General features: G+C 28.4%; 2 protein-coding genes across 2 annotated transcripts; both read left to right on the forward strand.

The window, feature by feature from the left end:
* The first annotated feature begins 3,519 nt into the window (after positions 1-3,519).
* On the forward strand, positions 3,520-9,493 carry LOC149059916 (uncharacterized). Its single transcript, XM_089216104.1, has 8 exons — positions 3,520-3,868; positions 7,035-7,249; positions 7,324-7,533; positions 7,681-7,947; positions 8,047-8,261; positions 8,357-8,519; positions 8,657-8,759; positions 9,339-9,493. The coding sequence occupies exons 2-8, from the start codon at positions 7,036-7,038 to the stop codon at positions 9,442-9,444; spliced, it is 1,278 nt and encodes a 425-aa protein (XP_089072230.1). The 5' UTR covers positions 3,520-3,868; position 7,035; the 3' UTR covers positions 9,445-9,493.
* On the forward strand, positions 4,293-6,627 carry LOC149059917 (uncharacterized). Its single transcript, XM_089226898.1, has one exon. It carries the CDS (start codon positions 4,483-4,485, stop codon positions 6,625-6,627), a length of 2,145 nt encoding a protein of 714 aa, XP_089083024.1. The 5' UTR covers positions 4,293-4,482.
* Positions 9,494-13,905: the final 4,412 nt, after the last annotated feature.

Below are 13,905 nucleotides of genomic sequence, written 5' to 3' on the forward strand. Positions count from 1 at the left end.
TTATTAAAACTTTACGGCTTTGTTTGGATTTATTCCGTATTGATCGTATTATCGCAGATTATACAAACTACAAACATAATCTGTGGTATTTGGTATTATTAAATAAAAATGCAAGCCTGTGATGTTATTTACAACCATTGTCATATAGGTACTTTGTTGTTTTGTGTCAATTAAAAAATAATGCACCCCGTTTGAATAACTCTTTATAGATTGCGTGTTTTACTTGTCTATTATTATGATAAGACGACCGATAATAAGAAAACGAGTTATTATTAGTTATTATCGCAACATAGAGTATTTGCTACTTATAATTGGTGGTTCACATATCACATTATTAATTTGTTTTCGTTGTTTTTACAATCATCAAAAACAGCTAAATATTTTAAATATTAATTATTTTCATCACACCAGGACCAGGCCACTTCTAATATAAGCAAGCCAGGCCACCGGGCATTGTCCCGGTTGCCCGGCGGGCCACTCCGCCCCTGCGATCTAATGTATAGCTGGGCGTTAACCACTTAATTTTTTTTTTACTTTCATACTGAAATAATACTGAAATTCGAATGAATTTATAAAATTATTATTATATTTATTTTTTAAAAATGTAAAAATATGCATTAATTTATTATAATATGTAGGTAAATGTAATTAGTATATGTATTAAAAACTAACTGACAAAAAATGTAAAATTATATAGGTATAGAGATATGCATTAATCAATTTAAATTAGGTAGGTACAATATAATTTCACATCTCTTGAAAAACAATCAAATGAGTTGTCATTCTTGTTTTTTAGACGCCACCATGCACACATTGTTTCGCTAAATACGAGGGCAGCAATGATGATGGAGATGTACCATGCATTTTTTTTAATAATTCGAACTATTTGAAGTTTTAAACCAAAATAATGACCAAAAAAATACATATAGATATGCGGCAGCATATTATGACGTGTAGCATACGACATGAAAACCAATTATTTTTTGACGATAATTAGTTAAACTGATAAGTCATAGTATTAGTAACATTATTATTAATATTATTAACATTATATCATATATTGTAGTATATTATTATATATATACCAGATTTTTTTTTACCGCTAATCTATAAAAACACGTGGTATACCTTACGTGACCATACGTCCCGCTTTCGAGTAAGTGTCCCGCTGTCCCAATAGAACCTAAAATTGTCCCATCACTTTCAGAAAAGTCGACTTGAGGTAGGTATATTTATTGATCACATATTACAATCATGGATTTATACTGTACCTATATACAGTTTACAGTATATGTATATTGTATACCTACCTAAATATTTTACATAATGATTACATTGTAAAACCCTAAAACCCATAGCCCATAGATTGTTGGGAGTCTAATATAATTAATATAATATGTATTATCTGCGTTTTCCGGTTGTCGTTTTTTAGAGAAACAATTAGGTATTAATGTTTTTTTTTTTCAATAAACAAAATTGTTATTTTACGCAAAATTATATTATGGTTTTCTTATTAAAATGTGCTGCAGGCGTCCCGCTTTGATGAAAAAAAATTATGGTCACGTTTAGGCGTAGGTATATACCGCATACGAAATGAAAGAAATATAATCTACTGTGGGTAGGTTTCCTAAGTGCTTTTATATTATATGGTTTTTTTTCCCAAACAAAGAGTGTCTATAAATTCAATTCATATTAATAATCGGTACCACTATATTATACTGTAACGATACCCAAGTAACAATGGAATGTTTTTTATACGTTTAATAAATATTACAACATTTCAAAAATAATGTTTTCAAAAAATATATTTTTTTTATATTAAATAAATATTAGATTTATAAGATTTTTAATAAAAGATAAAATAAATATCAATATAATGTTTATTATTCAATATGTTTTTCTAAACATTTTAAAATATTAAAAAAATATTAAGTTATAATGTTTATTTTCTATCATTTTTATAATGTTTAAAATATATAATATTAGATTCTGATCGTCTTTACATCATCATCATCATCATCACATATATCATCATATCATATATATCATCTATACACTGGACCATTTATCTCCCAAAACCAGTTATTTGTAATTAAATTATTTAGGCTCTGAGGTATGAATTAATAAATTATTAGAACAATTGTTATTATACTGCTTATATTTTTTCAACCCCTGCTATACATATAGTTAATACATAAATATGCAATTCATTAATGAAGAAACTAAATTTAATTTTGGCTCTCAAATATTGAGTTTTTTTTAAACTAATAAAATGGTTGCCATAATTGCAGGCTATATAGATTATAATATTTACTATTATAGTATATTATTAATATATACTTTTATGGTAGTATGATAAATGAGTGTTGAAATACATATGATAAAGGCCAGCATACAAACTATATTTTTACAAATCAAATCAAAAATAAAATTAAAATAAAATCTTTTAATAAAATCAAATACTTAGGTATGAACAAAATGTCACAATTACAATGATCATATTTTATGTAGTGTTCCTACCAATATACCTTATTATATTATATACCTATATTATTTTGTTACCATCATCAATCCAATTTTATATAATATTTTAAGCCAGTATTTTTTACTTGGTCAAAACATTTCTAACTGCGTGTTAAAAACCTGGGTAGTTTATATTTATTTTAAGAATAAGAGTCAAAATTAAAGGTTTAAGTATTAAATTTATTTTAACAAATATATGCATATTTGAAACTATAATTATAGATCAGTGTCTTCAGGAATCGCAATTTAGGATAATAGATATACATTATTTCAGAAATATCTGGTTTTAATAAAGTCCAATTTAAATTTTTAAGTTATGTACATTTTAAAAATCATATGTCAAGTGTAACACTCCTTCCGATTTTATAATTCCCTACAGCTAGAGCTTAATGTCTATGTTGATTGCTTAGATATATTGTGTAGGTATATGAAATATAGATACTCTCTCTGTTATATAAATATTAACATTATTAATGAATCGACCTTAACATAATATTTAACAAGATTAATAGGAACAAATATTATCCCTAGCTCCTATTATTAATATATTGATGAACATAAGCCCAAGTAAACTGAATATATGAAAACAGAAAATAATAAAACATTAGAACCTAGAAGGCTAGAACAATGCCTAAGAATCAAAGATATTAATAATAATAATAAAATATGTTATAATATTAAGTTCTCAATTTCTAATTAAAGACTAATAACTAATAAGTATTAAGTAATAGTTAATGTAGATAAGAACGCTGTGATTTTAAGTGATAAGGATGACTCTCTAGTTTTATTACTCTATGCGCTCTAATGAAATCATTGATAATAAAGATTATCTATGAATGAAACAGAATTTATACCTACCACGGTTATCTACACTAGATAACCGTGATACCTACTGATGCAGTAAACGTACCGTACCGTACTACCGTTGCGAAACGTTGCGCACTTGCTCGATATCATACCACACGCACAACGGCCGGCGGTAATTATATCGTTATTAAAATATAAATTTAGAACGGTATGATATTAAATAATTTTCCGTTTTGGTTAAACGAAATTTTAATCAATAATAATAATATTGTATTGTGTTCGCCTTAACCGTGGTTTCATCATGGTTTAATACGTCTATAAAGTCATTATATTCTATATTTTCTTCTGTCAAATAGTAAATACTCAAATCTACAACGTACATCGCCATCGTGGTTTGCTTGTTGTTTGCATTTCTAGTTTCGTAATTCGTTAATGTTTTTAATAGTGCCGTTCGTATTACGCCGTTCAAATAGCTGTTTACCTATATACTTGTTGGCTATATTGTCTAAGAAACTCGAAAAAGTTCGCGAAGTGCCAAGTAAGAATACAAATAATAATAATGTTATACATATCTATTACCAGTATTACCTAACTATAAACTATTATTACTATTTATCATATATTTTTTAATCTAGTACAATATTTAAAAATATTTTTTTTTATTCAAACCAATATTATGTTTAATACTATCTAGTTATCAATTGTTAGGTAATTAAGTAAATGTTTTTACATCTTAAAAAGCTCATAACTAACTTTAGTTTGAGAAATTAATATTATGGTTCAAATCATTGTTGTGAACGTAAACTTTTTTATGTTGCGTGTGGGTCAGAAAGAGAGAGGAATAACAAATACTATACAAAGATATTCTCTTAATTATTTAATTTGTAGTAGGTATACCTACCTAATTTGTTAAAAATTGAATTTTTTAGTATCTGTTCATTTTTTTTCTTTGGCGTCTATAGTTTTGCTAAATATTTAAGAAATCAAAGTATAGGTACTTAATAAGCTTTCTGTTTGATTAATTAATTACATTTGCGTTAAAAATAATTTAAAATATTGGCCAACTATACCTATTATTGCATTTTAACTATAAAATTGTGAATTTTTTTTTCAATATTCAATTATTGTGTCGGGCATTATCTTGTTTTTAGGATGCCTAGACCTTTTTCTAAATTCCATCACCTATCAAACAGAAGTAAAAGAAGGCGTGTGGCCGAAAATAAGGATTGTTCTTATATGTTTGATCATTATAGTTCTTCAGATAGCAATAATTCTTCTAATAATGATAACAATAAACAATTAAATACTTCTAATGAACAGGATGTTATAAATGCACCTATAAATTCACTCAACCAGACACTTTCAAATTTTACTAACCAAAGTATTGACTATGATGAATATGATAAAGTATTATCAAGTACCTCATCTAGTGAACATGATATAATTGATGAAGATGTTTTATTGGACTTTGATTCTAATAATTTATTTCGTAGGCAATCTGTTGACCATTCGATAAATGACGAAAACTCAATTAAAAATTTCTTGCGTGTTTGGGCTGTTAAGCATAATATTACTGCTAGTGCACTATCTGAATTGTTGGTTGGCTTAAAAAAAAATATTGAAAATATAAGTCACATTTTGCCTTCAGATTCAAGAACTTTGCTAAAAACAAGTATTGTTTTTGAAAAAAAAACAGTTGAACCAGGACATTATATTCATTTTGGTTTGGAAAGTCAATTAAAACGCTTGATCTCATCATTTGATTGTAATGTCCATGAATTACATTTATTAATAAATATTGATGGACTACCTTTGTATAAAAGTTCTCCAGGCCAAGCAATTCCTATATTGGTTTCAGTTGTTAATGTCCCTGAACTTAACAAAATAGTTTTTCCCATTGGACTATACTATGGTTTTCAAAAACCTAAAGACATGGATAATTTTTTAACTCCATTTGTATTGGAAATCATAGAATTGTCAGAAAGAGGTATTTTAATTGATAATGACACTAATATGTTAGTTAAAATTCTCGGTTTTGTTTGTGATGCACCTGCTAAAAAAGATATATTGGGCATTAAAGGTCATGGTGGGTATTATTCTTGTACCAGGTGTACCGTTCGAGGTACTACTCTTAATAATAAGCGTGTTTTTACTGATATTAACTGTCCAACTAGAACAAGTGATGACTTTATTAATTGGATAGATCCAAATTATCGACTAGTTGATTCATGTTTGGTGAAAATACCCGGAATTGATTTTGTACATTCAATCATTCTCGACATAATGCATTTGGTGTACTTAGGAGTGATGCGGACCATGCTTTTAACTTGGTATGATGGAGATTTACCTTTTAAGCTATCGCGACTATTAATTCAGAGAATCTCAGATTTTATGTGTAGTGCAAGGTTACCGGTAGAATTTGTAAGAAAACCAAGGGAATTAAAATATCTTTTAAGATGGAAAGCTGTTGAGTATCGGTCATTTTTACTCTATCTTGGTCCAGTTGCTTTAAAAGGCATTTTAAACCAAGAAAAATACAACAATTTTATGACATTAAATGTAGCTATATCTATTTTGTTAAATCAAACCAGTATTCAAGACCATAAATTAAGAGATTATTCAAGAAAACTATTAAGACATTTTGTGCAGTCATTTATGATTTTATATCACCCAAGCTTCATTACTCATAATTTTCATAATTTGATTCATCTAGTCGATGACGCTGACTACTTTGCACCAATAATTCCTATGCTAACATTAGATACTATATCAGCTTTTCCCTTTGAGAATTACCTTCAACAAATAAAAAGAATGACAAGAGGAAAAAATAAACCATTAGAGCAAATAGGAAATAGAATGGCCGAATTGTTAACAGTAAACGCAACACACAATCCTCAGACTTTTCAAAAATACCCTATTTACTCAAAAATGCATTGCAATGGTCCTTTGGTCCTTTCATGTGTTAATCCACAATACTCCAATATACAGTTTAGTGATTTTAAAATCAAAATTAGTTCTCCTGATAATTGTTGTGGTTCAGCTTCTGGTGATATTATAATGGTGGACAATATTTGTTTTTCACAAGCCATGAACAGTTGTGTAATTATTGGTAGAATGTTTCTAAGAAAAAACAATTTTTATACAATTCCATGTGAAAGTTCGTCTATTGGAGTATATGAAGTCGAAAAGTTATCAGAAATGCGAATTTGGCCAGTTCATGAAATTGTTAACAAATATGTATATTTTTCTCACAAAAATGCATTTATTGTATTTCCATTATTACATTCGAATAAATAATTACTTGGTGTTTAAATTATTATTTTATATAAATAAATGTTATTTATAACCTAATCATATTTATTTTCATACTCATAATATTATATTAGAGCTAAATATATATATTATTTTCCGGCCAAGTTACATTGTATAAACTTTTTTGTGATGTGTATAAGAGTATTATATTATCAGATTGTTTTCATAATGTATATAGCAATTATTATGTGTATAATTTATCGTTTTATATGTTTAAACATAATGTATTGAAGTTTAGGTTTTTCTATATAATACAAAAGTTGAATATTTAGTACATCGAAGTCTTCAAATAATTACCTATAGTAGGTAGTTATTATTCTTTATATTTCACTACTAGACTAATATTTATTTTATTAAAATATATGTTTATGATGGCTATAATTTGTTGTCAGCATGTGGTGTTTAATATTATTATATGATAATGAAGATGATGCAGTTGAAAAAAGTCCAGATTTAATACCAAATGGTTGGATAATTAATAAATTAAATTGTTGGTATCCACTGGATTTCAAAATATCTACAATTAAAAAATATGCAAAATCAAAAGAAAACCCCGATTATAATAAGTGGAAAAAATGTAAGATTGACATTATAGAAGAAAATATTGGTAATTTATAAATTTATGCAATCTAGTATGAATGTATTATGCAATGTACATAAATGTAATATTTATATTTTTAGACAATTATGAATATGGATTAAAACTGATGTATAAATTAAATAAGAATTCCAACCTCCATTCAGAAGTTGAAGAAAGAGGCCGTGGACAAAGATTAAAAGTTAAAGCTAAAAGATCATTAGACCAATATTACTCTTCACACTCTGATGAGGATGATATACTTCTCAAAGATAAGCCCACACCATACCCTGCATTCCCTAAGAAACAAAAAAGTAAATTGAATTTTCTAAAAAAAAAACTATTTTATGTTTTTTTTTTTGTTTTTTATTACACTGTCTAAGCTATTTTAGTCTGTATATAATATGTTTCAATCATAGTATTTTATAATACAGTTAATAATAATAATTTTTTTTAACTAGAACAGTCACAATCGTTTGATGAGACCAACAATTATTGTGATAATATTTCTCCACCAAGAAATGAGTTTGACACATCATGTTTTACCAATAAGAAGACATCAGTTCAGTCTAGCAGCAGTACTCCCTTTTCTACTCCTATACCAGATGAACCATCAAAAGATTTGAAAAAATGTAAACTAGCCAAAAAAGTTATACATTCCTGTACTTTTGATATCAAAGATAAAAGTTTATTAGAAGCTATTGGTCATCAACTTTGTAAGCTATCAGGTAACTGCACCAACATCTAATTTGAATACTATTTGATAAATTATATTTATACATACTACAAGAGTAATATTTTAACCCATACATACTATGTTTTTAAAGCTGATATGAATAAAGTAAAGTCAAGTATAAAGTATGTAAAACAAGATGTTTCATCCTTTATTGAAGATCAACCGGCACCTAATCGTCAGACAATAAATACAAATACAAATTCTGAAGAACACTATTTATCATGTTTTCCATTAAAAACCGAAAGTGAACTCTTAGCAATAGAATCAACATTGAAAAATGAAGAATTAAGCTACACAAACAAATTGGTATGTTGTATTTTTTTTTTTTTTTTTTTTATCATTATGGAATAATTGTAGTATATATTGTTTATTGTATATTATATACATTTTATTTTACATAGATATCAACACTAGTTTTTGCCTCTGAAGGAAAAAATATTTCCAAAGTCACTTATAGTATCTTAAAAATAATGTTTTCTGATGAGCTCCTCAAGTATTACAGCTGGAAAGGTCAAAAAAATAAAAAACCATTTTCAGAGTTTAGAATTTGTAAAGTCATTATAGGTAGGTATCTTTTTATTTTTTCATTAGATGATATTATTGTTATTATGCCAATAATATATTGTATAGAGTATTGTTTAAATATGGTATTTTATATATTGATGATGAAATAGTTATGATTTAATTGTTATTATTTAAAGGTGCTGTTAGACAAAAATTTCCTGAACAAATAAAAGATATCAGAAATGATATTATCAATAGTATTATGTCATGGCTGGCACAGGCACCAACAAGGATTGCAAAGTAATAATAACCTAGTCTTTAATTGTTAGAAAATTGAAAATATAATTATTATTGAAGAAACATTAATATATGATTTATAAGCTAATATGTTTTTTCTTAACACTAAAAAGTTGTTGATCGACAAAGTTGGTTTATGTTAACATTTTCAAAAAGTTTAGATCATTATTACACAGATTAAAATAATTCCTAAATAATGAGATACCTAATTAGTAAATTATTATTTTTTATTTAATATGAAAAATAACAAATTGCAAATAATTGATTTTAAATGAGATACTTTGTTTTGATGATATTGCAAGCACTGGTTATTTAAATTTGTATGTGTAGGTATATACAAATAATATGAATTTGATGTTTTTTAGAACTATTTAAAACTTTGAAGCGTTGATTATGTTGACAAAAATTATTAGGTATAATTAACATTATAAAGATTGATAAAAACCACTTTTTATGTTTATTAATTATTATTTAGCGCATAAGTTATACAATAAACTTAAACAATGTATAACCGATACAGGAATATAAATAGTAAAATATTTTAAACCTTAAAATGATCCTCATTGTTCTGTATTTTTACAGCAAAGAAAAACAAAAAAAAAAGAAAGAAATTGCAGATTATCATCACGATGATGATGATGATGGCGACAATAATATTGCAAATGATAAAAATATCACTATAACATAATATTATTTTACATTACAATTAAAACAAAAAAAAATAACAGACATACCTATACAAGTAATTTTTTTTCGATTTTATACATTTTAATTTTTATACTATTATGAAATAATAATATACATTTATATAAAACGTATCATTATATTTCTTATAAAATTTAATTGTATATTTATGAATTTTAGTTTTAAAAAATGAATCATTTTAACAATTTTTCTTTTATTATATTATATTATATTACTATAATACATATTATAAATTTATAAAAATGTATATTGTATATTAATTTAAGTAAAAAAGAAAAAAGAACGGACATATATCTACAAGTATTTTTTTTTCAATTATATATCTTAACTTTTATAGTATTATGAAATATATAAGTTTATATAAAACGTATTATTATATTTCCTATAAAATGTAATTGTATACCTATTTATGAATTTTAGTTTAAAAAAATGAATCATTTTAACAATTTTTCTTTTATATATTATAACTAAAATACATATTATGCTTATAAAAATGTGTATATCAAAAACAGAAGTAATTTTTTATTAATATATTATTATTAGTTATTAATATATATTGTATACCATTATAAAACACACATTTTATACATATTATTATATTTCTTAAGTATATTGTGTATTTATTAATTTAAAATTTAAAAAAAAAAAACGAAAAAGTCTTATAAAAATTTTACTTTTATATATTATTACTATATAATAATAATACATATTATATTTATAAGCATTTATATTGTATTATAACCATTGTATATATAATGTATTACAACTATATATATTTTAGTCATTACATTTCTTAACATTTATATATATTATTATATTTTTTAACCAGAGCAATAAAAAGATTTTTTTAAAACATATTTATTATTAAATACCTAACCTACCTATAGCTATTTTCAGTTATTATAATGATATAATGAATTTATTATATTAAAAATATATTTAAATGGTGTTTCTAACGGAATAAAAATATTATAAAAACATCAAAATAGTACTTAAAAAATGTTTAATTGATTTGAAAAAAATGTTTTTATGATATTTTATTATCAAAATTACATTAGAAAAAAAATGTTTAAAAAATATTTAAAATTTGTTTTTTTAATATTGTATTTTAAATGAAAAGTTGGCCATTATAACATTTTATAAATATTTTTGAATGCAATTTAAAACATATTTTTAATCTTTTTTAAAACATTAAAAAAATATTTTTTTGTTACTTGGGTAGGTACCCAAATAATTTACGTTGGTGTTCGACTTAAAGAAATGCATAAAAAATCACGAACGGTGTAATGTCTTATTCGTGTTTCGATAATCGGTTGACAAAATCGGAAGAAACAACTCCTTAGAAATACGAACGAAAACGAAGGCCACAGAGCCGTGCCCAACAGGCAACAGGACGGTAGTTGCACATGCACCAACCACCCGCCGGCCGACACGACGGCGCCGCGCCGGTCGATACAATGCGAGTAATAATAATAATAATAACAACAATAATAATTTAATAATAATAACAATAATAATAATAATAATAATAACAACAATAATAATAATAATAACAATAACAATAATAATAAATAATAAATAATAAATAATAATAATAATAATAACAACAATATCATGTCTTGTTGTTCGTGCAATCCACGGAGGGTGTAGCGTGTGGCCTTGGGGCTCGCGCGCAGTCGTCGTGACAAAGAAAGCTGTCATTACGCATGCACGTATCCGCGCGCCTTCCAAACAATCCAAATGATATTGTGTTGGTGAAAAAAAAAACAAGCGGCGTCGGCCAATCGCCTAACCGCCGGGACGCACGCCTCCGCCGACAACACCGCTGTCTGGCGGACATCTGGCGGTCGTCGGCGCCCGCACGGGCCACCGGCCCACACGGGCACACGGCACACAACCTGCTCACCGATACCCACCGCCTCTACCGTCGCACCGTCCAACAACAGCTGTGATCATCGTTGGTCAACAGTACAACTTAGGGCCAGTTGTACCGTCTACGGTTAAACTTCGATTACGCTTAATCAGCTGATGACAGATATTAACCGCGCAAATTCGGCCGATTAAACTCCGGTTAACTTTAATCAGAGACTGTACAACTGTTGATGTTGATCAGTATTCAGTTTCAGTCATGACAAAATAAATATATATATAATATAAATATAAATATTTTGTCATGGGTTTCAGAAGCAGATAGTTCGTCGTCTCGTATGGCCGTTGTCGTTTCGCCGTTTTTGTGCGCACGTCACCTACAAGACCACACGTACCAGACACCAGAGGCTTGGTTGGCTTTGGTTTCGACGGACGACCGACGACGATTTGCACGGCCACAGCAGCCTGCTGTAGCTCCCGCACCTTGACAACGATAACAAAAACAACAACAGTCTCGAGCCCGCCGCTATCACCGGCGAACGGAGAACGAGATGCCGATATTGTAGCGAGCCCTGCTAGGATTGTCAACAAGTTGAATGGAATAATCAACACTTGATGTTTTTTGAATAATATTTTATTTATTATAAGTCCAATAATTAATAATATGAAAAAAATGACCAAGTTCAATTAATTTATTTAATGGTAATAACGAGATGTGACTTCTGGTGTGTTCAGCTTCCAGTCGCTAGTTGTTGGTAAGTTCGTCTGACTGTCGTACTGTCTACGAGCTCCTCTTGTAGAGAAATCCCTAGTCCCTACTCCAGTGATCATATCTATATGTTACGCAACTCCCATGGTCATATATTATGGTGCGTGTGACTGTGGCGTGTGGCTACACGCGACACTTAACCGGATGTCCCTTACATAAAACATTATAACACGATATCCGTTTACATAAAACACAATTCCTGCGTGACCTACTTTAAAGAATATTTATATGAGTAGTGATATATATATATATAGTGTCATATGCATTATTACTATTATTGGCACTACGCCGCTGCTCTTCAGCATTATTATTATGATATTACTACCAGGGACTCATAAGTAAATATAGATAAAGCCACAGCTCGTTACAACATCATCTGGCCGCCGCGGCACCACAACGACGACATCTGCAGGGTGCACCCCGTCCCCTCGGACTGTGATCCGACCGATTCGCTCAGCGAAGACCTCTCGATGTACGACGACTTGGACAAGCACTTGGGCCATCACTTTCGTCGGCCGATAGAAGACTCCGCGACTCGTGGAAGTCGAGCCATCACCTCAGCCGGACGGGTTGGATTTCGACGAGGAACTGTCCATGTTCTTAACGGTTTATCATTGACGTCCATTGGCGGCCACCCATCGTCCAATGCAACATGACAATCAAACGGTATTTTGCGTCATTATTTTAACTGTGCCTATAACACTATCTTTTGTACTGTGTACCCACATTATTGTTTGTTATAATTGATAAATGAAGACTGTTTTATTTTATTAATAATTCGAGTGTTTGTGTACTATTTTTTATCGATTAGTTGTACCCACATGATATCTAGCACCCACCACTCACCAGCTGTGACTTGGGTATAACAAAAACAAATTTTTGAAATTATTTTGCGCCTGGTAAATGATATTACCTACTGATTAATGTAGCCGACCATCGAGCAGGAGTTAAGTACAGTATTTTGATATAAAATTGTGTAGGTACCTATTATGTTGCTTGAAAGAATGTTTAAATTATAAATCATAATATTATACAACACAGCTATGATTTTCATACAAAATGATGACCGCGGCAATGTCCGTATTCCGAATATAGTTTATCTCGATGCATGCTCATCCTGCATGTACAGTATGCCAAACTAACAGTATCTCTTGTTTTATTATTTAAACTATATTATTATATTTTGTACATCATTGCTCATTATAATGGTATTTATTTAAATCATCTGTGTTTGTGTTTACCTATTTTGATTAGTTGTATTTACCTATATGGGATACATATGTAGTATAAAAAAGAAATTATCGAAGTTATTTTGCACAGGGTCAGGGTAAATCGTGTGACTGACGATGGTATTATTGCTGCTAACTGGTAAACAGGACAGGTACTTACAGTATTTTTATGGTAGGTGTACGCAGGCCCGTCGTAAGACATTTTCCGCCCTAAAGCGAATAAAAATAATAGTTAAATTTCTGTCTTTTTTGGAAATTTAATATTACAATTTGCCGCCTCAATTTTTTTAAATGTGGTGCCGCCCTAAAGCAACGCATGGCTTGCTTGTACCCTAGCGACGGGCCTGGGTGTACGTACTATGTTGCTGGAAAGAATATAATATATGAATTATGAATCATTATTACGCCACTATGCATTTTGTTCCAAATGAAGAATACTTTGTTGTATCATAAAAAAAACAACTTTTAGATTTTGTGGCTAGTGGACTTTAAGGTAAGATAAGCTTTTCTGGAGACATAACAACAATTTTATATATCTAAATGTAAGTTAATATTATGTACTATACATATTAAAAAT

This window comes from Diuraphis noxia, unplaced genomic scaffold, assembly GCF_037042655.1.
Source record: "Diuraphis noxia isolate RWA-SAM2 unplaced genomic scaffold, SU_Dnox_SAM2 contig0001, whole genome shotgun sequence".
Lineage (NCBI taxonomy): Eukaryota > Metazoa > Arthropoda > Insecta > Hemiptera > Aphididae > Diuraphis > Diuraphis noxia.